General features: G+C 40.6%; 1 protein-coding gene across 4 annotated transcripts in view; it reads left to right on the top strand.

Annotated features, from left to right (window-relative positions):
• Nucleotides 1–27,923, top strand: part of DAB1 (DAB adaptor protein 1) — a 169,152-nt gene that overhangs the window by 39,640 nt on the left and 101,589 nt on the right. For all 4 annotated transcript variants that reach the window (XM_026105178.2, XM_064516260.1, XM_026105204.2 and 1 more), the window contains one exon: nucleotides 6,392–6,591. In XM_026105178.2, coding sequence (XP_025960963.1) covers nucleotides 6,525–6,591 — 67 coding nt within the window. In that variant the 5' untranslated portion in view covers nucleotides 6,392–6,524. The remainder of the gene's footprint in view (nucleotides 1–6,391; nucleotides 6,592–27,923) is intronic.

The following is a 27,923-nucleotide window of genomic DNA, read 5'->3' as shown; positions in this document are numbered from 1 at the left end:
TATGCAATACTCTTTAAAAGCTTGCAAACAACCCTTCAGTGCAGTTTTAAATCTTGGAGCAGAAAAACATGCTTGTCCGGGAAACTTGCGTACTTTCTCAAGGAAATAAGTGATATACAACGTGGTCAAGACTGTTTTTAATAATTGTCATTTCTATTTTGATTGCTAGCCTTTAATTTTCTGTGGCAATAGTTTGGGGGTTTATTCTGTCCCCTCTAGCCTTGCCAGACGCCTGAAAGCAATGCTGCTCCTGTTGTCTGATGCTCTCAGGTATCTCTGTAGCTCAAAGAAAGAAGGACTAGGTGTTAACAAAACACGTGCAGGGGATGTTAAATGTTGTTTTACAGAGTTGATGCTGATACCTGCTTATTAGAAATCGGGCTGAGAACAATTGGGCAAATCCAGCGTTGCTATGTTGCCTCCAGTGCTAGCTCCGGTCGGTGATGGAGCAGAGCAGGGAAGTGTGGCCCTCCGTTCCTGTCCGGGCAGCAGTTTCTGTGCTGCATGTTAAAAAAGGTGTGATTACAGAAACAAATTTAAGAGGATGAATTTCACATTGAAAGCATTGAAGGAAAAAAATACAAAAGCTTTTGTATTGGTCTTCCAGCGACCAGCTCAACTGTATTGCTTTTTTTTTTTAAAAAAAAGATATTTCTTCTGAGAAATTATGAATTGACATCATCTAGTTTTCCTGACCATAGAAAGAAATGCTTCAAAAGTCTGTTTCAGAAGTTCTGTTACAAAGTCAATGTGTTTTGTTTTGACTTTGTTTCCAGACTACTATGCTCTATAATATAAAATAGAAACAGTAATATAGAAATAAAATGTTAGTAACTTCCCATAAAAAGAACTTCGAAATCAGTTCATTCCTGTGAAAAGTTTCTTTTTAATCCACTCAGCCTTTTTTATGAGACAAAAATTCACAGCCCTCCTGGTGAGTAACTGGTGAGGCGAGGTGCAGAGCTCACTGCTTCAGGGAGTGATTTCCAGGAGGGATTTTAGTAATTATTCCTGCTGTCACTGGAATACTAATAAACATCTTACTGTGGAAATATTTCCTAGGTCAGTGTTTTGGCCAGATGCTCTTCTGGTGGTAAATCAGCTTCTCGTGGAGCTAGCTACACCATCTGAGGAACTGGGTAGCCCGCCTGACGGATCCCCTAGAGACGGAATAATGAGGCATGTTGTAAACCACAATAAGTTTAATAAAATGTGTCATTGGCCTCAGCTACATGTAGAGCTTTTTTAAAAAAACAAGCTTCATGTTTTCAGGAGATGGGAAAGGATTTTATAAATAGAGCTAAACAAACAGCAGCTCTATACAAAAGAAAACTAATTATTGTTACGGCTTGACTGCTAAGTAGTTTTCTGATGCTGGAAGAATTAAAAAGGGTTAATCAAAGTATTGTTCTGATACATTATTGCAGACATAGTAGGGACAGCATAATAAAGCACATTAATTTTCTGTATATGAAGATGGAGATTTGAGGTGGATGGGAAGGAAACGTGGAGTACTTTCTCATTTTAGAATAGAAAAACCCCACATATGGAATATATGAGCTTATTTTCAGCCTTTGCAAGCTGTGTGCCTTTACAGAGGAGCAGAAAGGAGAAAGTAAGTAGCAGGATGCAGGATTTCAGAGGAGTGTTTCCAGGTGGGAAGGCTGGATTTCTAGGAACTAAACCGGATGCTTTGTCTTCTGCCCGTCTGCTGAGGGGATGAGGTTACTTGCAGTAGTTCAACTTGCATCTCTGTACAGTAAGCTTCCTCTTACCTTTAGAGGCTCCATAAATACCAGTAAAGAAATAACAGGAAAATGTGGTGATTGAAATGCCATGATGGAGTTATTTAAGTTTGTCAGTTGAAGCAGCATTATGCTGCTTGCTGGGCAAATGACAAAAGCAGAGAAGAGGGACTGGACACACACTGCTGTCTGAGATTATTTATTTATTTATTTATTTATCCTTTCACAGGGTAATCAGGATTTTAATGAATGAGCTAGTTTAGACTTTGCTGTCAAATGCATCCTTATTGAATTTGCTTTAATGAAGTGTATACGGAGACATCTTCACCTATTTGGTTTCCTTTTCCTCCTTATTTTCTCTTGTGTCAGTGTCTTCAGCTCCTCCTTTTACCCATCTTCCTTCTTTTCTGGTTCTTACTTACAGGCCTTATTAACCGAAATACTTCGATGGCTTTTGGGCCAGTCATCTGTTTTGAATAGTGTTGTGCCTTCTGTACAGGATCCGTACCCTGCTGCCAAGCAGCTGCCAGCGGGGAGGCCGCAGGACTTGCCCATTGGGGAAAGGAGCAGGCGAGTGGGGGTCGAAGGCCTTGGTGGCCTCCCCTCTCTGGAGAGTAGCGGAGGGGTCACAGTGCTCTGCGGCAAGGATGTTTTTTGCACTGGCTGTTGGTGCTGCGGCCAGGCAGCTTGTGTGTGGCCCCGCTGAGCTGCTCCGTGCTGGACTTCAGCAGTCGGGCGAGAAGTTCATACAAGCCGCCTTTCTCTCCCTGGGTAGTAGAACTACTTTTAGTTAGACTGCAGTGCTTTTAAAACAATTTTGTCCCTTATATTTTGGGATACGTTTGGGCTTTTCTTAACAAGATATGCATAGGTGTTCCCTTACAGACAACTACACTGGATGCTTTGGAGGAAAGGGAATCGGTTGCAAGGTCTCGGAGAAGTAGAAGCGAGAGCCAAGACGGTGGCAGGAGCCGCTTGTCAAACGGGGGTGTGGAGCTGCCCTCCTGCTGCGAGGAGGCCGCCGCATACCACTGCGGAGAACTTAAATACCTAGGGAATGCCGGGGCTTAGTTACAAATCCTTCCTAAGGCTGCTTTGCCTTTGCATAAGCAGATGGAAACTGGTTTCAGGGGTGGGAGCTTCTTAAGTTTTGAAGCCCCAAAGAAAATTAATAAATTCGGATATTTTAAAGCCGGAGGGGAGCTGTTATGATCCTCTTGTCTGACCTCCTTCATAGCTCAGGAACTCGCCCTGCGTGAGCTTGCTAAAGCGCAGCCGAAAAGACAAATGATTAGACAGAAATTGTTTCGCAAATGCGTGGGGGAGGACGGGGGAGCGTGTGACTCATTTCCCAGCCTATAAAACGTACAACCTGTGCTACCCTCAACTGCAAAGTTAGAATTTGCAAAACCAGTTTTTCACTGGGGCTTTGGGTTTTATGCGGCGTAGGAGTAATACTGAATGCAGGCTTAGGACTGCTCTTGGAATTAAAAGCCAGTTAATTCCAAAATGCGCTGATTGTGTTCCTGCTGTATCCACTTAATAAGGGAATAGAAAATGTCAGTATTTTGTTAAAACGAAGAGCTCTGAATCCTCTTTAGGAAAAGCTGAGGCACGCACATAACACTGTAGTAGCTGGAGCAGTAACGAGGCACCCAGGAAGAGCGGTACAGTGGATACATGTAAGATGATGGATTTTTTTTTTTTTTTTAAATGCACATAACATTATGTCTTTGGAGTGGGGAGAGAAGTGTGGCAGGAGTGAGCAAAGGAAATAGCCTCTCATTGAGAAAACACATGCTGCTGTACTTCCCACAGTTGGGAGACCAGTATTTAGCGACGGTGACCTAGATCGGAGGAGACAATAAAGGCTGTTGTGGTGAAGAGCAGATTGACTGCTGTTCTGATCGGGGTAATAAACAGCTAAAATATGGACAGTGTATGCAAGTTTACTAATATAGCTTGGATGAAGACCTATACTTTGGGAGGAATTGTCACTGCAACAAATTCAGTTTGAACTATAGCTTATATTTGTGGATGTTTATGTGCTGCTTTTACAAAGATACTTGTTAAGTTATTCAAGGATCTGTGAGGCTGGGAGAGTATGAACTGATGAAGTTTTAAAGTAAATCGATATGTAAACTTGTCCAAAAATAGACATGCATTTATTTTTAAGATATTACTTGGTAGCCTCCAAGGGATATGGTTTTTCTGGAGAGCTTCAAAGGACATAAGTCACATATTGTCGTTTTAAAATATTTGGTGCCATTCAGATGCTGCTGTTCCAGCTATGCAGTTTAAAGTAGCTGACAACAAGCGGTGAAATTCTGTGCTTTCTACCCTAACGCAGTCTTAAGGTATTAAAATTTGCTTAACTCTTGACCCTGTGGGTGCTCTGTATTTCTTTTTAAATTTTTCTTTGCTTTGGTTTTATTATGAGTGGTCTATTATAAATATTTTTCTTGTGTTATGTGAAGTAGTCCTTCTATTAGTGCTTCTTGCAAAGTCACTAAGTTAACCTTTAGGTACATATACATCCCAACTCTAGAAAAATAAACTCTGTCAATCCAGCCATGGCTTGAGAGATGCTTTAAGTAAGTGCTGTTGAGCTGTAAAGACTGATGCATCCCTGCTGTGCTGTAAAGCTAAGTAGTATTAAATAGGGCTGTGTGCAGGGGGAAGGGAAGGGTGTGGGGACCGGGAGGGACATCTGTTCCCTGCAGCCTTGGTGGCTCCTGCTTCGCCATGGAGATTTCAAGCATCGGTGAAGAGCCACTCTGTCGTGGTTAGCGTGAGCGGGTTCGCTGGCGGCGCCGGGAGCTGGGCCATCGCTGCTGTGGGCCAGCCCTTGCTGCTGCCGCGGCCGCGTTTGGGCACCCAGCACCCTGCCTTGGGATGTCGGAGTGAGTGCCGAAGAGCTCGGGAGGTTCTGGGGCCCCATCTCATCCCTTTCTCCTCTTTGATCAGCCTTCATCTGCGTTGCCCTTTACTGTGTTTTCTTCGCTATGAATGCTAGCTGAAATGCTTTTAGTCTGTAAAGCTGTTGGAGGTTTGTTTAGGTTTGTAAATTGCTTTTTTTAATTTTAATCTTTGTTTTTTTTCTCCTCCTTTTTCCTATGCTCTACTTACCCAGACTCCATAGAGGAGGAGCAGGGAACTTTGTATTTCAAAACCAGTTCAGCAGGTATTGAAAAGCTACCTTTGAATATTGTATAATTCACATACAGATTTGAAGAGCTTATTAAAGAAAATACCCTGGCACACTTCAGGCATATTAAATCACTTTGGAGTGTGCATGGCAGTGTAGTGGTACTGAAGCATTTTAAAATATTAAAGGGCCTGGATTTAGAAGTACTAGAGGCTTTACAACCTTTACTATGAAAAGTAATTTAAACTGTCAAAGTTATTTTGAATTTGGCAGTATATTAATTTTTTAAATCGAAAGGAAGTGAAATTAAAGTAACTTTAATTGTAGTTAATCTCTAGCCAGCTAACCAGTTGATATGCTGGGTTAATTTCTTTTGTAAGTACTTATTAAATAACTAGGCAGCAGTTCAGGCAGTTCAGGTGGACTGTGCTAAAAATGAGAACTTTTTTCTTTCTTTTTACGAAAAGAAAGGGAAATAAAAAGGTGTGTTCAGTGTCATCACCACCTAAACGCAGGCAGTGATACCCAACCAGAGAGCTGCCTGCCTCTGCTGCTCACCTGCCATATCGCCCGCAGCAAGCACCAGTGTCGTAGGTCGTGGTTTGCCTTAACGTTGCGGTTCCTGATACCGCAGCTCATCCCGTTGTCCCGCACGTCCGCTCACCTCCCGTTGCCCATCCCAGAGCCTCACGGCAGCCATCCTCATCCGGCTGCGTTTGGCCTCCTACCCACTTCGCTGGCACTATATATATAAAAAATATAAAGCCAGGACTCGCTCCCTGAGTGTTATCCCTTTGCCCTGTGTAAGCCCTCCCATCCCATTTGAATCTCTTGTGGAATCTGTACAGTTTAACTATGTTTTCAAAGTTCTTTGCAGGAAACTTGCTAGATGAGCATCAATAATTACAGCCTTGTTTACAGGGGGCAGGTTCTGTTGTGCTGGAAATGTGTTCATTACTGTTAGCAGGAGGAGTGCTGAAGTGTGGTGTTCTCAGTATAAGTAGTGGGTACTTTTTTCATTTGTCTTTGTTCAAGTAGAAGGATGAAAGCATCGAAATGACATTGAAAGAACATTTGAGGAATAAAAATTTGAATTTAGTATCTGGCTATCTGTTTTACCTTGGGATCATTGCATTTAAGAATAGAGTCCTTGCAGGGTTTTTTTTGTTTTTTGGTTTTTTGCCATTTGTGACATTTCCCACCACTTCCCAGACTGTAATTCTTCGTGGCTTCCAGCTGCTGCTCCAGAAGAGCGTAGGTCTTCTGTGCACCTCATGGTGTGCCTCCAGCCCATGCAGACGGCTTGGGTATCCCAGATCATCTCAAAGAGCACTACATACCTGTGTCTAAGCATTTAAAATTGTGGGCAACTGAATCAAGGGCTCTGTCTTTTGAAAGAAAACCCTGAAGTTTTTTTCCCTTCAGTAAACTGCAATGCCATTTTTTGATGTTTTAAGCTCAGAAAATAACCATAACTTTTTGTTTGCTTATTCAACAGCACTCGAAAGGAGTGAATGAGATGAACTGTTTGGGTTATAGTGTCTGAAAGGCTGAATTATTCTCTGGGAGAGATGTTCTAAATGAGCCTGACTGCGATACTGGATCTGTGTGAAGAGGACTAAGGATATAGGATGTCAACTGAGACAGAACTTCAAGTGGCTGTTAAAACCAGCACAAAGAAAGACTCCAAAAAGAAAGGTAATGACTAATTTCCCTTTTTTTTCTAAAGAGTGTTGTATTTAGTCAGCAGTTACACTGACCGCTTTTTATGCATCTGTGATTCTTCTATTGCCTATGCAGTCAGTGAAAGTAAACGTATGTTAATCCCTACGGGAGTCTCGCCTGGTCGGGGAACACAGGGTTTGAGTCTCTGAAAATTAATAATACTTTTTTTAAATTTAAAAAGATATTTAAAATATAAGAAAGAACTTAAATATCCCTTTTCATTAATATTTACTTTACATGCATGTTGTAACTGTTTTGCAAATGAAAACCAGATTTAAAAAAGGTAGCGTGACCAGAAAGAGCTGTTTTTCTTTGATGAATACATTTTCTTCTAAAGGTTTTGTTTCTACTTTGTTTTGAACAAACCAAAGGTTAGATGCTTTTTATGTTGCTGGAGTTTGAGTCTTAATTGACATTTTGTGAAGCTGCAGAGAACTTAGTAGTAATCTGCAGAGAGATTGCTGTGCTGTGGGGCTGTGTTGGATGAGATGCTGTTTTGAACTGTAGTATTGCAATGTTGATTGTAATCTGGTAAAGGAAATATAGAGAAAGAGGAAATGTAGAATTAAGAAGAAGCTACAAGTAAGTACATAATTGGATAATTTCAGATTTATAATTCCACATCAGATGATAGGGCAGTTACTTGGACTGATAGGCTTGAGAAATAGGACCATATGAATTGGTGCTCATGAGCAGGAGTTCTAGAAGATTTTGGTAGGGTTTTTTTATCCCTAGATTTTTTTTATTAGTATTTTTATTTCTTGAGTTTTTAAGCAGTGATGAACAACTGAGACCTTGAATTCTCATGGTAATTTATATTGTTCTGTTTAGCAGTCTTCTCTTTTTAATCTACAGAGACAGGAATTTGAGATTGAAACTAAATTTAGTATAAAATTGCTCAAATAAAAAAGTTAAAACAAACATGCCTAATGGTTTTAATACTTGTTATTAGGTAGCAAGACTTAAACCTTAATCCGATCTTTTAAATTTCTCGTTGTTTCATTTTCCTGGTGTAGAATTTAACCATGTACTTTGGAGAACTTGGCATGTTTTCAGACAAAGATTATTCTCACTTTTGCTCATGTGTTCGTACTCACGTTAGGTATCTGATAAGCAGCTTCTGAGCAGCTCTGCCTTTTAGTGTAGTGATTCTACTGAGCCAATAATTAAGGCCTGGTGATTGCTATAGCTTTGGTATCAAAAATCTTCATATTAGACATTTGCAGAGACAGAACAATTTCATATTTTTGTGTGTATTTAGGAAGATGGCTTAAAATTTCTTATGACTACTCTAGGCTTAAACTCTGTAATGAAGAAAAAGTTAATTTGAGGGTTTTTTTAAAAAAAAGCATTTTGGAAAGGCAAAAATATGGGAACTTTGTGAAATGAAATGTGATCTGAGACAGGTGCTCCTCAAGGCAAGTAAAGAAAGTAAAGTTGGTTGTGTGGTCATTTGATTTTTTTTGGGCAGGTAGGTAAATTTGAAAATGTCAGTTCTTCATGGTAAGAATAATATCCTTCTGGTGTGTCTCCTGTGTTACTGCTTTTGCTGGTGGATGAAACTTTCAAAAAACAGTGAACAACTGTTTTAGGGGCTTGATTTTTATGTCAATAAAGTATTCAACTTCTAACTTGAAAAAAATAATTTCACAAATCATAATACTGGAATGCTCCTGTACAAAAAAATCTGACTCTATTCCTCAAAATGGAAATTCTGGGAGTTGCTTTTCTGCTGAGCAAAAGTATAAAATACGTTCTGTGGCAGCAGTCAGAACTGCGTCCAGCATGTAAAAGTAGTAAAAGTACCTGAAGACCTGGAGCAGCCAGTGTATGGTGGTAGCACATCTCCAGAATTAATCATGTTTGTTACCGCATGTGCAAGCGTGATTGCTTCAGATCGCATCCAGGCCTCTGATATGTTCATTTATTTTTGCATTGCATTGTGTCACAGTGTGCATGTTTCAGCAAATGAGCCGTTCCCTCAAACAGGATGAATTGTGAACATTTGGAAAAATGTGAGTTTTTTTCGAGTTCATTAACCGCAAGCAGCGGCAGGTAGCACGTGCTAACCTGAAGCTATGTTTGTAATCAGCGAGTTGGATTATTCAATGGAAATCATTATTCCTGAGAAATAAGTCTTTGCTTTGTAATTGTAGAAATTTCGGCTCTAAGGCATGTCCAGTGAATCAGCTGCTGTTGTACTTTTGCAAGAGCCATGCAGGCATTTCCATCTACCAGCAGAGAGGGGCCTTTTTTGTTATGTTATCTGCCACTCTGATACCATCTGCACCTCACGGTACCGCACCGAGCAAGTCTAGTAACTGCGGCATGAACTTCCTAACAGAGTGACTGTCTCCAGATATATTCCACGCTGGAAATCGGGGATGGACAGGGAGTAAAGACTAGTGTGGGGTTAAAGCATGGGACAGGGCTCTTTCCAGATCTTGCCCTAAGTTTTCTGTGTAGCATCAGCTAAATCTTTAACTATACCTGTACAAGAACATGATAAAGTAGTGCTTCTTGCATGAAGTGCTCAAACAATATGAAGCTTAATTCATAAGACTTGTTATGTGAACATAAAACACAATGAGATGCCTGTCTCCAGTTCAAGCCAGGCATTGCAACCTGATTGCTTAAGCAGATGGTTTAATAGCCTTAGACAGGTTAAAGGGGAAAGGGCTGACAGAAATCTCGTAACATTTAACGAGGGCCAATGCAAAGGTCTGCATTTGGGATGGGCTAATGCCTTGCAGCAGGTAGGGTGTGTGTTTTAAAAACCGTTCTCTTGTGCTTCCTTGCAGTGGCTTTTAGGCTCTATCACCTGGATTACTGAAGTAATGGAGACAATAACCAGTCTGTACCGTGTTTGGCCAGTTAGAAAAAAGGATGGTGGAAAAAAAGTTTCAGTATATGTCCTCCATTATTCTCTCTTCCCAGAAAATTAAAATGGGGCTTGCTCCACTGGATTCTTCAACAGCTGCAAGTTCGATGTGTAAACTTTCTCGTAAAAGCTCTTAGTAAATTCTGCTTTTGATATAAAAAGTATTTTACCTTGGTTGAGGAGCTGTGAGTTGCCACACACAGATATAGTGCTTTATCTGTTACTGGGAGACAGACAGACACATGTCATAGATGGCTTGAAAAACAGGATTTTTTGATGACAGGCAAATGGTTTCATTTCTGAGGCAGATGGAGCACATGGCATTATTGCCCCTCAGATTTTATGGGATCTAATTTGTATATGTTGGGAACACTCTTCTCTTTGTAGTCACGTGCAAAAGCAATTCTCTTGCAGAGAGGTTATTTAAAACACTCCTCATTAGGCACAATGTTTTTACAGCCATAAACTTTGTAGTCATTCCTTGGTCTCTCTCCGTTATCATTAGAACTGGTTTGCAAAACTCTTCTGTTCCAACACGAAAGCATTATTGCAACCGTTAGGACAAGAACTTGCACATGAAATCCTCTCGGAAGCTGCTATTTAAGTAAAACTGCAGCTGCAAAACTGTAATGTAATATAAGTAAGTTCAATGTTAGCGTGATAATATCAAATTGTAATTTTCTATGTTAACATTATTGCCCTGGGTTATTTTAAAAATAGACCATTAAAAATCAAGTACCAGTTTTGCCTTTTGTTCAGTCAGTATTGACTTGATAGATAAATGTTGTCTCTCTAGAACTTGATGAGTTCAGGAAATGCCACCAGGTCACGTTCCCAGCACACGGCAGGAGTTTGAACGGATGTGAAGCTGCAATTAGGAGAACTGAGGTGAGACGAGCACTTCCCTTCCTGCCCAGGTTGTTGCTCTCTACTCCATGCACTGTCAAGACGCTTAAGCAATCAAGGACCTGCTTTTCAACTTGACCTCCTCAATGCTCCTGTCTACACTTTAATCCAAAGTATGAACTGGCAGTGCATCAGGTGTTATTAGAGGAAATGTGATTTCTGCCATCCTCCACCTCTAGCCCTAATCTTCATGCCGTTCTTGGCTGATGCGTACTAATAACTTATCCCTGTGTTGTAATTACCTTGTGAGAACTTGCTGAAATTTTAAAAGATGACCTGAAGAGGTTTCATGTTGCTCTTTAAAAGACAGTCATGCAAAATTCTCAAGCGATTTAGAGAGTACTACCCTAGGACTTCTGCGCTGACATTTTGGTAATTTCTAGTTAAATTGTATGTCCTGTTAGGAAGAGTGTAGAAAATTAATAATTCAAATGACACTTTTTCTTTTGCTTTATGTCCTCTGACTTAGTTCATTGAGAAGTGGAAAACAAACATATGTTTGTAGCATTCAGGATGATAGGAAATTAAAGGTTTTATTAGCCACAGTGTTTAAAAAAAAAAAAAACAAAGCAAAACACTGACTTTTAGTACACAGGGAAAATGTTTTTTGTGTGTAAATATATATGGATTAAAGAATCAAACCGAAAAGATGTACTTGAGCCTTGGAATTCCAAGTGATTCAGTAACCCCTTTTGGGAACTGTACTGCATTCATAGTGAATCCATACTGATAACTACCTTGGAAAAATCTCTTCTTGCAAAATTAACCTCCCATTTCAGGTCTCCTGTTTAGGTTATTAAAGAAGTGAGCCAGACTACTAGATTTGAATGCAGATCTGCATCTGCTTGTGGGAAGCCAGGCAACCTTCCTAGGGATTTGTTTTCTTCCATCCGCACTTAAATTCTGTAATTGTTCTTTCTGAATATTTTTTTCTTTCAAGATCGACTTTTATCGTATCTCCTATACAGAGTCTGTATACTTGTGAGTCAATATTCAAAATGACATGGACTTTTAACAGCTTAAGGTTCGTAGAGCAGCTGGGGCACGTTGGCAGTCAGCATCACAGGCTTTGGTGAGGATCCCTGTGGGTGAACTTCAGCCCTTATTTGAGCGGTTTCCTCTGTGGTGCACAGCAAGCACGTGGCATCTGGCAATACGTTTCACGGCAGACAGGCTGCTGAGCCGAGGACTGCTGTAGGTAGGCGATAGGAAGTTAGAGAGGCCTGATGTGCTACGTCTCTACCAGAGCTAGATACTTTCGTACAGCCATGTGTCCGGCACCTTCGTTTTATCTGAGTGGATGTACATCACCTGGACTGTCTCCTGAACCTGCGTCTGTGCCGGGTGGGCACAGATAGCGGAGAAGTGACTTCATTTTTGAGGAGCAAGTGAGTGGAGTCCACTTGGAACTTCTTAATGTTGAGTATAGAAAAAGTCCTTGCAGTATAGGCCTGCGAGCCCAAGCCTTCCTTCACGCACAAGTGCTTTTTTACTGCTGAATTACTGTCGCTGCCGTATTCTTGCACTCTTCCTTTCTGGCGTTGTGAACCTTGCGTGCTGCTGGCACCAGTGGGAGCAGAGGGCATTGCCCGATGGCATTTCTGTGGTGATAGAAGATGCAAGTTTGTTCTTCTCGGGATTGGGATGGTAAAAAGCTTAAGTGTCTTATTTTAACAGACTACTAATCCGAAGGAGGGCAGTGGCTCCCGAACGGTTCACAGGTATCAGACTGGACCTCTGGCAGAGTTGTATCAGTTTCCTGAGTCTCTTAAACTCTAGTGAGAGACTGGAGACCATCTAACCATCTGAAGGAAATCCTTTGTGTCCCCAGAAGCCAAACTGTGCTCATGCTAAGATCGAACAGGAGGTGCCTAGTTAGTTTAGAAGACTCTGGGGATAAGCAGCTTTAAACAAGATTGTGTTGCGGTTTCTGCAGTTTTGATTGTAGGTGCCTAATGCTACCTAAGTCCTGTCTCAGGTTTTTTAGACCTCATTCGAAGCCAATCTTTAGACTAATAATTGGGAAGTATGAGAATGGGTTGAAGGTGCCTGTCATGAAGGTTACAAGTTTGCCTTGCATAGAAATCCTGATGCAGTTCTTACAGGTTTTGTTTCCAGATTGGCACTTCAGTTTAAATTAATAAGTGTTATGAACAATGACAGTTGATTTTTTTTTTCACATTATGGTGAGCTAACAACAATTAAAGCATCATCTCTGTAATGAAGCATTCTAAGTTGTCAGATTGTTTTAAGTTCATTTATTTTTCTGATTAGATAGCTGGAATTTGTGGAATCCAGTGAAATACTGAAGAAAAATCAAAGCGAAGTGCACTCAGCTTTTCATTGACAGGGAATGGATTTGCTCTGTTAATCATAGCTATATGATTTTTTCAATAATTTATAGATCAAGTACAGCAACGTTAATTGGAACACTAATTGAGTCCACATGCATTCCTTTAACAAACCTCTTCTGTGAAGTGGTTACTGACAATATTAATTGCACAGCTTTTGAGTCTTGATATAAGTTATGAATTCATTCTTAAGTTGAAAGAGGGTGGGAAAATCATTAATTTTGGCATTGTGTAGTTATAATTAACAAGAGTTATCAAATAACCTAACTATCATAAATTAGAGAGCTATGTCAAATACCATGTCCAGCCGAAGGGGAGCACCCATACTTGTGTTAACCGAAGCATTCTTATGTGGAAATAGATGTTGTCTTTTGTGGTTAAAATGTTTGCTTTTATATCTAATTGAGAGAGAGCTCTGTGTAAGTTAAGGTTGGGGATCTGTTACTTTGCTCAGTGGAGGAATCAATCAGTTCAGTGTAACAACAACATTTCCTGAGAGCTGTAGTTACGCTATCGTTCCTCAATGTTATAGCAGTAGTCAAAGCATTTCGCTTGAAACTGGTAATTAGGAGCTTAATGTGGTAGATGTTCCACAGAGTATTTGCCTCATTTTACAGTCATTAAAAATAGGTAGGTGTTACCATGCTCTAAGGCTGTCTATACATTAGGAGATATATGGGTTGCTGGCAGTGAGGGTCAGCCCTGAATCCAGTTCAGCCTGGGACGTGCTGGAGACCTGGTTGAGATGGGGAAGAAGTGAGGAGCTGGGGCTGGTAAGCAGACAGAACTTCAACAGGCAAAAAATTAATTTTTAGGGAGACTTTTGCTCTATTTGCAGTCTGTGCGAAGTCTGCCAGGGGAGTTTTGTATTAGGACCTTTGTGAACGAGAAGGATGTTTTGCCCAGAGAATTTGGGGAAGAAAATTCTGTCATGTAATGAATGTAACTGAGTAAGAATGACTTAATTCATCCAGATTAGTAGCTAAAGTGCCTCTAGAGGTTTGGATTAGTAGAAGGATCCTAAAGTGGCTCACACAGAAATGTTCTACAGGGACAAGTGTGTTGATGACAATAATGCTTTTATGTCATGCTTCATGCAGGATTTTTGCTTGCCTAATAAATATTAATGAATGGCAATCCTGTCAGCTTGTTGCATTACGTGTATTTGAGTATTTCTACTTTCCTGAAAGATTGTGCCTTTTCCATCAATATTATGGGAAATTCTGCAGGTGATGGTAAAATATGTCAAAAGTGTTCCTCACTGTCGAGTACCGTTTAGCAGTATCTGCTGTATTGGCAATTGCTCCCATTTTGCAGGAGGGAAATCGGAGGCAAGTAAATCTGGAAAATTAACCTGATTCCAGCAACCTTGGAAGCATTAAAAGCTTGCCTGTTTTCCCAGACAGAAACAGGTGCTACTCAGCATTATGTCCACGTTATAGCAGTAAATTTCCTACGAGTATGGAACATAATCTCAGGGTCCTGTTTCTTATTTTGTGCTCTAACGAATATGTCTTTCTCTCCCAGTAACGGTATCACGGTAATTGCATTAGTCAGCTCTTGAAGAAAAAAGTGTGGAGCAAAGTACAAGTAAAAGAAAAACATGTAGGTTTCAGTTTGCAAATTTTAGTGGCCAGGAACATGAGTATTTAGCTAAATATCTTGGTAATTTAGTTACAAAAATCTGAGTTGAAAAATCGCCATGTCCTTAACAAGTCATTGACTTTTGCACGATAGTCGCTTACTCTTAAGAAGTCTTCCTATTCTAAAAGCTCAAAGAAATATACAGTGAATTTGGCCAAATAGTAGGCTCAGACTCCCTGCGATAAATATTTCAGGCACTGACATTCACTGTCTTGAGGAGTAAAGAAAAGATGATATTCTCTAGGTATATAATCAGTAATCACGCTATGCAATCCAGAGTAAATGTAATGTAATATATGATTACTTGGCTTATCCAAAGGCACAGTGGATGAATGTGTTTAACTGTACCATTCCTCTTGAAAATGAATTCCTCTTTGGTATAAACATATCTTCAGGAAATAATTACATATTATTTGTATTATTTTTAACTAACTATTGTTATATATAATAGTGTCAAGACAGAGAAAACATTTCTCTGCTTTTACAGTTGCTTGGTTTAGCAGAAGACAAAACAGCATACATAGCAGAAGACGACAACATCCTTTTGTTTAACTAAATGTGTTTGTGTAGGTCTCTTGTATAAAGACAAAGAATTGAATAAAAAGTATTTTTTTCATTTTGATTGTTTTTTTAAACTAAACCAATTTATAGTGAATATACTACCTGGCGATAGGTGGTGTATATGTATTTAATTTTTTTCTTTAAAACGATTCTTTCAGTGTGTATTGTAATGCACATGTCAGATCAGATTTTGGTGTATATCTGGAGATTTTGGTGGAGGCATAATGAATATGGAAAAGAATCAAGGTCCCCTGAGATGTAAGCAACATGAAAGAGAGAATTATTTTGGAAAGCAACCAACGCCAAAGAAGACTTGAATGCTTTTGGTTTTACTGGAAAAGAGAAATCGAGGCACTTTGGTAGCTTTCTTCTCCCAGGAGTATCTCCCCTGCTCCCCACCTCCCACCAAAAGATCTATATAGGAGTCCAGGATTCTGCATGAAATGTTTTGGACACAAAGGAAAGTGTATCCCCTACTTAGCAACTGTACAGGGACTGTATTTAGAAAGTTAATCATGCCATGCTGTAGTTGGCCTTTTGCTCTTTTGTGCCTCTCAGCTGGTGGCAATGGAGGAAGCCTTGATGGAGCCCGACTAGGGAATGGGAGATCGTTCCATGGGCAGACTCGCTTCTGCAGATGGGTTCTGGCCTCTGAAACTTGGGGAAACCTGTGTTCTGTGGGCAGAACGGTGGTGTAGAATAATCATACTAAAATGACCCAGGGAACACCCTGTCATATGTACCTTGAAAGGTTTTTCTTCTCCTGCTCACCTCAGAGTTGTTATTGTAGGCACTAGCAAACCAGGCAACAAAATTAAAGTCAGGAGCATCTGGGTGATAGAGTGATTACATATGTACGTACGGACCTGTCAAGTCAATTTTTAAGTGATGAAAAATATTCTTTCCCTGATAGTATTACATCACACTTGCTGTGAAGAACGTATAGGGTCTGTTGCGAAGTTCAGAAAGATGGTATGTCCAGTGCATGAAGTTGCTACTTAGCATTAGCTATTCACTAAAGACCTCCATCATTAAGGGACCACCTTCTGAAGCTTTTTCTTGTGCTGAGCAACTCTGTGCGTTCAAACAACATTCGTATCAGACCTGCTGTGTCTGGCTCGCCTTTTGTTCAGACAGCAGAACAGTCCATCTTGTCTAGTTGCGTGGATGCATTAATGGTTCGTCATGAGTGCTAGCTGTACCGTGTTTCAAAGGCAGTACTCTGTAGTGAGGTACTTGTCACAGACGATCCATTTTCTAAGCTATGAAGGCAGACATATTTCTTGCCTGCTTGAGCCTGTGTAGCCTCTGTGAATAGAAACTGGACGTGAATCCAGGCCGATAAGGAGGAAATACCTACGCGCTTCCTGGCATCTTTCATTCTGCAATGCCACTGGTGAGGCCAAAGCGAATAGCTCGGCTTCGAACAAACCTGAACTTTGGAGAAGGCTGTGTTTCAGTTTTGTAGTTTTGTCCTTGTTTCTGTTTACCCAACGTTGTGTAGAGGCACTTTTGACATCTTCAAAATTATACTTCATCACTGTGACCCCCCTGCCCTGAGCTGGTGCCTCTCCCCCAAGCTCCTGTCTCCAGCAGTGCCATTGAGTAGTGTTCATCCTCTTCAGATTTAGACAGGAAGTTTATCCCCTTCTTGTTGCTAAAGGGGAAACACCAAACAGTAGAGCTTCTCACTTATTTGCAGGTAGGTGAGTTTACATACTTTATTTACTACAGTACTACTAGCTTTTCCCAATTCCTTTTATTTATGCTGTTGTGTAGCACAGCAAAGCAGTTGCCAGCACTGCATCCATTATTATTCTGGTAAGAACAGAATAGCTTTCACTTCCACTTCTTGGAGACAGCATTACTCATTGGAGCAAAGCAGCAATAAAAACAGGAGAAATGGGACAAATAATAATTAGGCTGTTGAATTGTGAAGCTGCCCTTCCTTGTTCCAAGTAGATAAAGTTTGAAGCTGTGAACAGTGTGGTCTTTCTGGGCTCTGTGCATGCTTTGTGATACTTGCGTCAGGGAAGAAAACAAGCTGTTGCTTCATCAACACACAAGTCAGTGTGTTTGGAACCAAAATGTTAGTTTGACCATTTTTCCAGGATCTTTCATTAGGAGTAACTGAATTTGGTGGGCTGTGGGGCCTGGGGATTTCCTCCTGTCCAAGCCTTCTACATGCAAGACTGCTGATAGAGGTGAGGCTGCTGTGGTTTGGTATCTCCAGGTTCAGCCAGTAACAAGGCTGTGTGTGTATTCCCAATAGGCACGTGTACACACACATGTACACAGCCTAAAGACAACAGGGCTGGCCATGCAGATCACCCCGGGTGGAGAGGAGTGCTTTTACCAGCACCTACATAAACCGCACTTGAATAAACATGGACAGCACTGGCTCAACCCTGTTCCTCCCCTCTGGCTGATCAGGGTAGAAGTTTGCTAGTGGACACACGTACACACCCAATATAGCTCTCTCCATAGCTGGTCTTAGATGTTCAGCCTGTCAGGTAGCTGTCCTCCTGACCCTGATCTTCTCCAGGTAATGGCACCCGGGCCTATGGGCCCGTCAGGATTTTGGCTTCTTGCTTCAGTAGCTGGCATTCAGACCTCTTCTCCTACTTGTCAGCTGGTCTGACTTGAAGTTTGCTAGTGCTCATACACAGGCTCAGAATAAAGTGCATGCCCCACAAAAGATAGCTAGAAATAGGATTTAGTAAGATAGGTGAGACTGTGGGGCTCAGTCAGACAGGCGTACTGACCAGCCACCTTTCTCCATGTGACAGTGATGGACCCTTTTTGGCCCTTTTTTGCTATGCTATCCCATGCTTGTTGCTCCCTGATCTCCCTTGATCCCTCTCTTTCCCTGTCTTTGGTCCTTCCCCTAAACAAAAGTTTTGCACATTCCCGCAACAAATTAAAACATCCCATAGCAGGTTTTACACAATCCCCAAGTTCTCTTCCCCCTGCATCCCAACAACAGGTCTTGTACTCCTTTGGGCAGTGACCCTTTTAGTTAGCACAGCATTCAGGGAGAAAGTTTCTCTGGCTGACCCATCTTGGTGGGTTTCACACCTGGGGCAGTGATTTAAAGATTTTCCTTTGCTCTTGGGAGTAGCCTATTCCATGTGCTCCTGTCTTCACTGAGAAGATCACAGGAGTTCATCCATGCATCCATCCTCATTCTGCTCCCTGTGCCCCCCCCGCCCATGTCTGTGTTTAGTTTGCTTAGCGTCTAGCCAGATAACCTAACAAGCCCAGTGGCACAGTAAACATTACCTGAAGTGGGCCTGACAGCATAAACAGTTGTTTAAAATGTTCTGTTTCATTGTTTTTTAGCAGTGAAATATAAATCAGGTTGTCTGTATAATAGACCACTCATGGTTGCTACCAAGAAGTCTGACAGTTGACAGCTTTCTGATCTGTTTTGTTTCTCTGAGCAACACATCTTTGATCATAAAGTTAACACTGCGCAGGCTTCTTCTGTTAGCTGTAAATCCGCTCCACTAACTGCTTCATCTTACTAGTTTGCAAAAGGGAGGAACCCTCTGCATACTGCCAGCGCCAGCTCCTAACTGCGTAGGAGTGTGCTGTTTCCCTCAGACGTGCAATGAGAGAAAGACTGATGGAGAATGAAAGGCCTAAACAAAGGAGGAAAAGAGCATAATTTAGATCTTTCTTTTTGCAAATGCAGTAGAGGTTTCCTGCACGTGGCCAGGGCTCTGTGGGCACTTGGGCATGTTTGCCTCAATGCAGCGGAAAGGAACTGAGACAGCAGGGAGTCTCTGCTGGAGCCTCCTCTTGAGAAGCCAGTATATTCCTTGCTACTGAAATGTGTAGTGGAGCAAAAATATATTTTACTTTGAGTTTGCATGGGCTCAAGACATATAAAAAGTATAGGTGGAAACCAAGAACTCATAGGATTTTGGATATGCCATATTAATTTGATGGACCAGCAGTGTCGTCTTGAGTGGAGGTCCTGTTCCCTTTCATACCAGTTGATGTCACAGGTTGCAGGAAGAAGCACGAGAGGACACATGGGTTGTGGGTTATGAGCGTAACATCTGTATTGAGGAACGCAGTTCTCACCCAGTGTAGCAGTGAGTTTGTGTCAGAGCTCACAGAGATTTATGAAAGTAATATTTTAGATGTGGGCATTGATAGAAGAGCCAGGTTTTCAGGTATACAGTAAGTGACAAAGTAATAGTGTTTGAAAAGAATAGGTGTAATAAGCACAAGACTCCTTGGGAATATCTTCGTAATAAGGAAAGAGCCTTTCGCTGAGTGATACCTGAGCTTGCTTGGTGAAGCGTACTTTGTCCCTATCTCTGTGCAGTGGATGCATGGGTAGTAAGTACCCTGGGGGGTCTGTGCTCACTGATGTGAGAAGAGGTGAGCATCCACGCTGGAGCTTTGGCTGTTGTAGCCACTTGCCTCCTCTGCCAGTTCTCTTAAAGAAAGCCACTTGGAGAACTGTTAAGCGGAGTAGAACACTGTATTAAGGGCTGCAGATCTAGATAGTAACAGGTTTTAATAGAAAATGATAGGTCTGATAGTGAGAAATACTGCCCTCAAACCTTGTTTTATATTTATATGGGTGTGTGTTTGTGTGTGTATATATCTCTGTTTGTCTGTCTGTCTCTATATCAGTGCATATATGGATTTAAATGTGACCATTTCCCTTGAATGACAAAGGAGCTATAGCAGTTGTGAAAACTGGATGTGGCAATTCAATTAAAGCTAGCAAGCAACAGGTTACAGGCAGGAGGTTATCCAGAAATAACCTTTTGGAGCGTTCTCCTCCCTTCCCCAGACCTGACAGCAGCCAGTGAGAGCTGGGGAGCTGAGATGTGTCTGACACCAGTTTCGTGGTGGTAGGCTTTCCTGCTCCGGGAGGGGCCTGCAGAGTTGTCCAAAAGCACAGAAAGCTCTAGTCTTGATTTTTACGAATATTAATATCTCACAGCAGTCTCTCCTACAAATGACAGGAGCGGAAGCTTTCTCTGGAGTCAACTTGTTTTTAATGTCTACCTGCATTTTAACTACTAGCAAATGTTGAACAGCTAATCTGTGATCTATAATTACACCTCTGATTCTTTTAGTTTAGTTAGAGGAGAAATTACAGAGTGAAAAGGATGATTTGGGAAGCGCAATGAAATTAGACATAATAAGTCTTACGAGGTTAGTTATTAATTTCATTTTTAAATATAAAATTGCCATCAAAGTAATAAGGGGGTAAAACTCACCCGTCACAATAATGTGGACTAGCGTGATGATAATTAGGTGGAAGGCGAAAACATCAGTAGTAGTTGACTGATACTACAGAATTAATCTTCTTTTTATACGTGTTGCTTGTATGAGTTGTACATTGAACTAAAATGTACAAAATCGCAAAAAGTGAATTAAATGCATCGGAAAAAATGGGTGTACTCTGCATTTGGGTATGGTTTAATATTGATGTGGTTATATATATACATTTAATGTCTGCTATGTTTACTAGTATAGGGATGTTTATGGATTGCAGTTTTTTTAAATGCATGGACTCTGAAGTGCCTCTTTAAATATAATGTGTTACCAACCCTTCTCAGTAGAATTGGATGCTGGAGAATACAGCCTCTAATATAGTGAGCATGTCAAAAAAAGGAAAATTCTGAAGAGACACTAAAGACCAAAATGAAAGATACTTACAGAGTTCCTTATCTGTCTCATCTATTTTCTTTCTCTTTGTTAGACTGTAATTAAAGCAGTATATTATATCTATCTATATCTATTTGCATCTATACCTATGTGTATTTAATTATGGTAAAGAAATGCTGGGGCTGTAAAGTTAAGCACTAAGATCTTGAGGAAGCATAGGTTGAAAATTGCCTGTGTAAGCTTAATTTAACATCCCTTCAGGATATGCGTTTTCATATGGTTCTTAATGAGCTGATCTCATATTGCTGTTTCCCGAGGAGCTTTGCCCTGTTCAGTGAATGGAAAGGCAGCGGTCAGGGAACGTGTTGCAGTTGGTGCTGCTTTTTACGCTTAACGTTGACAAAGTGGTGCTGCCTGCTTTGTTGGCATGTTGCCCCAGCCCAAACCTGACTACTAACTGGAAGATCTAAGTCTTTACATCTTGGCAACGTTCTTCTCATCTATACTTCTTAATAATTCAAGTGTTCCTGTTTTTGTTGTTTTTTATTTTTTTAAGGAAGGATTTGAATGAGTTTAAGAAGGCAGTCTGATAAATTTTGCAAAGGATCACGTCATGGGGATATGAGAAGAAAGAGTAAATGTTTCTAGAAGAAAAAGATAGTCATGATATACAAGCAGAGAATGGTGCTTTGGTGAAGTACACTGGTGGTGTAAAAAGAAGACAGTGCTTCAAGTGAAAATAAAGTTAGGCCCCAGAAATTGTAGGTTTTCAGGAATTATTCTTGGATTTGCACTCGCACTCTGAGCAGATCTGCCAACAGGGGAACTTTTCATAGAGAGGTATTGTTTTCAACTAAGTTATTAAGGAAATTTTTTCAGATCCAGAAAATGTTTTGGAAAGAAGCCTTGTGGCAGAGGAGTTAGGAATCCCTCCTGTTCACAGGAATGAGAGGAGAACTCAATCCCTGTGCTAACTGTGGGACATGATTTTTGGGGGGGATGTCTCAGCCTGGGTGATGACCCAGGCCACTTTGGCGTGTACATGTCTCTCATCATTTTATTCGTCCTTTCCTCCCTTTTTGTTTGCTTTTATAGCTCCCTTTTCCTTTTGTAGACTATCAGAATGGAAAAAAATGGAATATTATGAACTGTGGGTCTTATTTTTTTTAGCCAGCCTTAGCTGGAAGAAGGGGACAAAGCATTTAGTAGGCTGAATGAGCGAAATCAGTGCAGAGCCTCAGAAACTGAGTGGCCCAGTCAGAGTGGTATTCAGGAGAGGTTATTTTGGCAGCCCTTCCAAACAAGAGATGACCAGGCACAGGCAGATGAGCAGAGGTTGCGGTTGCTGCGGTTGCAAAGGAGCTGGTTGAGATACAAGTGCTTCATGTTGCTGCAGAGTTAGAACAGAGAGGGTTGAACAGGCTTTAATGATATTAAGAGGAGGTTTATTAGGGATTATCTAATACTGCTTAAAATGTTGGAAAGGCCTGTATTTTGCAGCCCATCAGTATGTGCAAACCTTAATGAGGTCCAGTGTAGGATAATGCAGGTTTATCTTTCTCTTCAGGTCCCTACCAGGCAGGTGTAAGAAGTCCCACTAGCTGCTAGACTATCTACTTCAATGAAGCAAATGCATCTTGGGTGTCCCAAGAACACCTGAAGGGAGACCTAAACTCGGAAGCCAGCTTTAATGCTAATCTGCTGGTTCCTGGGTTTTTTAAATGTAGGGATATATGAAAGAGCAGCAAGGATTCTGGGAGGGATCTTTGGAAAACAGTGAACCTTTGTTGTGTTTAAAAATGTGGTATGTCAGATGAATTTTATTATTCATTCATTTTTAATTATCTCATAATCACTTTCAGGGACATGGTCACTTTGGCAAATAAGGATAAAGCAAATATATTTCCTATATATTTGAAAAGCTAGTCAACTGTACAGTAATTACTTAATTCAGTAATTCCTCATATTCTATTCGATGCATAGATTGTCATCATACTGAAAAGATTATAAAAATCATAGGGTGGTATCCATCAGTTGGGGCTAAATGTCTGTGGAACAATGGGATACAAGAATTTTAGTAAGTGAAATTAGTACGTGTTTATAGGAAATACTTTATGTATTTGTATTAATCTCCCCTGTTCTTAAAACAAAAGGTAATTTTTTTAAAAAAAAAAAAGGTTTTGAGGGAAGATCTCAATCCTTTTTATAATGACGAAATCATGTTTAATTCTATAAGATGCCATAAGAACTTTTATGAATGTGCTCTGAGAGAATATTTGTGATTTCATGTTGCCTGATGATCAGCTGTAGGATAGACAAGTATAAAGATACCACTGCTAACAAGTGATCGGACTTGATGACTCCAATTTTTACACCAAGACTTTTGTAATGGAGAAAGTTTGAAACCTTGTAATTTTGCAAGATCAACTTTAGGAGTTGATTTTTCACCTTTTACTTTAAATTTAGCTTCTAGGAAAGTCAAATTAACATTTGATCTTTTTAAAAATGCTTCTTAATAAAGCTCATTTGTGTAGCAACACACTTGCTCGTCTTTTGTAGTGAGATACCAGGCTCCTGGCAACGCTGCTGTGTGAGCTCCAGGTCAGTAGTGGCCTTTCGAGCAGCCTTTCTTTTCTTTTGTAATAGCATCCGCGGCCTCATTCAAAGTGTTAGGTCTGAGAGCGCAGGGCCTTCTGGTACCACAGGGCAAAACAGGTTTTTCTATCTTAAGTTTACAACTTAAGGTCTAGCAGAGTGTTCGTGGATAACTTGTGAATGAGTTTTTTTGTACGGCTGGTGTTCAAAAGACAGAAGGCATGTGAAGAGGGTGGTAGAGTTTCTTCCTGAGAAAGTGTCTCATTAAGAACTACTGGCAAACTCAAAAGATTAAAAAAGACAGAGCTGTGCTTTCTTGCAGAACTACCAAAAAAAGGTTTATCCAAACACAAGTTGAATTTTTTAAAGGAGATGATGTTCGGAGGAGACCAAATTTTCTAAGGTTAGTAATGAAATTTCCATTTATGGTAACCTCATTCAAAGGGAAAAATTTTCCCTTTGGATTTAGACCTAAAAGCCTGAAATGTAAAAATAAAAAGGCACTAACTATAAATACCTTTCAAATTATGTCTCTTTAGACTTGCTGAAATGTGTGGTTAAGCTTCTTACTTGCTGCTTTAAAATATTCAACGTTATTGGCCTGCATTAAACTCTAAATCCTTTAAATACCATCCTTGTAACAAACTTATTCAGGACCGACAAACTGAAAGACTTAGAATGATGCTCCATGAGAAAAAACACTTGAAAGATGGAACTGGGTATTCTCTCCTAAAAATGAATAAATTTTGGTATTTTTACACACAAAAATGAATGATTTGGATTGACAGTAGTAGCTATATAAAATAATGAATTTTCCACTGTCAGTATTGCTTGTGTAAGCTAAGCATCCCTGGAATATGGGTTTTTAGACAGCCAGACCTTTATGTCAAGAAAACATAAATATACTTAAACTGATATGACCAAGACCACGTATTCAGAGCACGTTACCTTCAGAAGTACCTTTTGCCAGCATTTAGTCTAGGATTTTCATTTGACCTGTTTCGTATGATGAGCTTTGAGGTCTGAGATTTCATAGTTGATGTGCCTATTCATCAGCATATTTTAACTTCATTAATGTTTATTCACCTAAAGCCTAATGGTTGTATTACGTTCTTGTTTTCTGGGATAATGCTGCTTTATTTCATGAAAATTTCAACTTTGAAGCTGGAATTCATCCATTAGAAGTCAGGGTGTGGCATCTAGCTAAATGGTCATGTCCCAGGGTATGCAGTACCGAGTCAATTTTTGCCAGTGATGGTGAGAGGATTCCGCCAAATGCGGTTTCCCTTGCAGATTTGGAAAGGTTGCTAGATCACAACACAATGCAAAGGCTGGAAGTGAATCCCAACAGTCTGTGTTTTAAGTTGAAGCATTAGATCACTGTATGATCTGAAGTAGCTCTTTGTGCTCCCTTTTTCAAAATATTGTAAAACGTAGGCCTTATTAAAATACATGGCAGAGTTGTGCCAGAAGGCTTGAATAACTCTTTGAATATATCAAGTCTTTGTATCCTGCAGATTTTTATTTTATATATCAGATAGAGGTGTGGCTAAAGCTTCATATGACTCTTCTTTAATGTGCTTAACCTTTGTACCAAACAGCATTTTTATTCATGTAGTTGGTAACTGTGAAAGGAGATTGGAGCAGCATGCCGTAGCAGAACTCCACAAATGCCATAATCATGGTATTAACCTACTTCAAAGACTTAGGAGTAGGCTCACTTGGTGAGGGTAGTAGGAATGTTTTCATCACTCCTAGGTCACTGACAGATTTTGAAACCAAATCGTGTTCACTTTATTTGTGTCTTGAAGTGGAAGGCTGCATTTGAAATGATCGCTCCATCTTACGTTGTGCTTAGATAAACATAACAAATCCATATTATGCTATTCCTGTGTGAGAAGGTTTGTCTTTCTTGCTGCTGTGCATAGATGCAGGGATTCTCCTAGCACCTGGAATGCTGCTTTGGAAAAGGAATGAGCTGATTGGCATAGCCCAAAGTAATTTGCCAATAATCCTGTATTTTGCCTTTGGATTCTACCTTATGGTCAAATAACTTCTACAAATGGAGCCCTTCCGGCTCTTTTGGAACAGATTTTATTTTACAGTCCAAAAATCTTGCCTGCTTCTAAAATTAACCAGGTTCTTTGGTTAGAGACCCATGTACAGAAATTTAACTACTATCAGTACTGCAGCTGCGTGGACATGAACTGGTGCCTCTTTCCATTCTTACCTGCTGCAGCTGAAGGGCAGCTTTCCAGATTTGCTGGTGTGATTTGGGGAGTCCTGCTCTGTGTGAGCACCCCTGTTAGCATTCGGGTATGGTCAGGAAGAGCCCTGTTCAGCAACTCAATCATTTAATGTGAGTTGACCCCAAAATAGAGCCTTCAAGAAAAGAAGATTAAGAAGGAGAAAGAGCTGGATTGCTCTAAAGAGAAGAAATGATGTGGAAGTGCAGCTTTTCCAGAAGGTATTGAACAGAATGGTAATCTTTAGGAATGTTTTCACAGCTTCCTTATCTTTTGAGGATAAACTTTTGTGTTCTCTTTACTATTTAGTTTCCATATTGGCAAAACTATTAGTGCTATTTTATAGGGAGTGGATTACCAGCAGTCTGTGGCCTGGGGATGTTGAAGCGAGGGGCAGGGGCACTGGCTGCTGGTGGGGTCTCGCTGTTGAAAAAGTGCTTCTGGGATGGCAGAGCCCCCAGCCCTTGCCTGGAAGAGCCGTTCTCCAGCATTTGCCTGTTGTCTAAAGAAATGCAGAGATTAAAAAATCATTTTGGGGGTGTTGTGCTGCGGCAGGAGATGGGCCATGGTTGTGTCTTGCTGGCAAAGCTCTAGCTCTTGCTGCTAGAAGGCCTGGCCCCCTTGCCGCAGGGTGCTGCGGGCCGTTTCGTGACGTGACATGACATGACTAGGTGTTCTGCTGTCAGAAAACCTTCAGCTATTTGGGACCACCCTCATCATGTGCCATATATAGATATACACCCTAAAGAAGAGTCTCTTCAGTTGACAGAGGAAAATTGAGTAGTCTGTACCGCTCTTACTATTGAAAATCTGTCATACTAATTTTCACTAGCCATCATGCCCCACCGAACGCAGTGCGCAGTCCCGGGGCTGCATTTCTGGTCTTGTCTCCTCAAAAAGAGCAGCGTGTGGGAGCCGGTTCTAGACAAGTGGCCTCTGTTTTCCTCGCAGATAACTTTCAGTCAGAAGCAAAAGGCATGTTGCTAGTTTGAACTCCACTCACAGTAATAGAAATTGGCAGCCACAGTGAAGAAGGGAAAATTCATGCCTTTGCAGCTAAACAATTAGTTCTGAAATATATTTTAATTACAAAATGTCACTTCACTGTTGTGCTGGTTTTGATTATGTTTTAAAAAGGAAGAACAGCTTTTAATAAGGCTCAAAATGCATCAAATCAAATATTAAATCAAATAGTTTGTTTTGACTTTACTAGAACAAAGAGGGCTTTTAATATCATTTCACTGTTTTAATTGTAGTATACATTTAGAAATGTTGAACAAGATTAAAATGTTCCAGTTTCATCAAAATACAGTGTTCAGATGGGCATGTCATAAATTTTACAATGTGACCATCCTAAGATTAGTGAAAGCTTAGGGGGTTAAAACAACAACCAAGAAAAAAGGCTAGCCTTTTTAAGAAATCTTAGTTATCAGGAAAAATTAAAAGCCATGGAGTTGGAAAAAGCATATAAAAATAGCAACAAGTTTAAAATAATTTGTTTAGCACCTAGTATATTGCTGGATATACTAAGGGACACACAAAACTCATTTCTCAGTTGTTATAATAACTCAGTGACTAACAGGAGGATTAGCAGAGAGCAAGAGACTTGATGGTTTTGTCAGCCTGGGTCTCAGGAGTATGAGCGGGATTGTGTCATCCTCTATAAACGTCCTCTGTGACTTTGGGAAAGTTTCTATTTTGGGCATCTTTAGAAGGAGGATGTTAAGTTTCTGCAAGAATGTGGCGGGGATGAGTTGGTGAGAAGACACGACACGCTGAGGGTACGTTAGAAGAACCTTATGGCAGTGGATGCCTCTGCAAACAGCTGGCTGACGTCCTGCACGTGCAACTTGGGTTCCCCTCTTCAGGGTGATTCTTTTGTTCAACGGTGTAAGCACCGACTCTAGCTGATCTTTCCCTTCCCGACATGGAAGTGCTGCATCCCAGATGTTAGTGGAAGGAGTTATATCAGCCTTGTACAAATGTTTTCTTTGTGCTTAGATATTTTGTAGAATTATACACACGGACATGCCAATGCTTTATGATTAAGGGTTTTGCCTTAGGGGAAGCAGCCATTTCCAGGAACTCCTGAAACTCCACCAGAAAGGATTACCATTTTGTCTTAAAAGTGAAGTTAAGACTTACTTGATCCTCTAAGGTAAAGTGCACAAATAGTTTGTCACAGCTGTATTCAAAAGTGCCTTGTCCTGACTCAATAACTATATTGCAGATGCTACTTAAGCACACAGCTTCATCCTGAGCTAAGAAAAGTCCCTGACTGCCATGCAGGTGATCTCTGTAGATCCCTAGTAAAGGGAACCAGTCAGACCTTTCTTGATGAAAGTCCTCCGTGACTGGCGACACCCAGGATGAATTACTCGGAGGTGAGTGTCAGAACAACAGCGGAGGAATGGCTTGAACTTTGTTCTCGGTAGCTTGACAGTCTGCGCTGAAAAAAACTGTAGCTTCCTCTGGGAGTAA

This window comes from Dromaius novaehollandiae, chromosome 8, assembly GCF_036370855.1.
Source record: "Dromaius novaehollandiae isolate bDroNov1 chromosome 8, bDroNov1.hap1, whole genome shotgun sequence".
Taxonomy (NCBI): domain Eukaryota; kingdom Metazoa; phylum Chordata; class Aves; order Casuariiformes; family Dromaiidae; genus Dromaius; species Dromaius novaehollandiae.
This window is presented reverse-complemented; position numbering and strand designations above follow the sequence as displayed.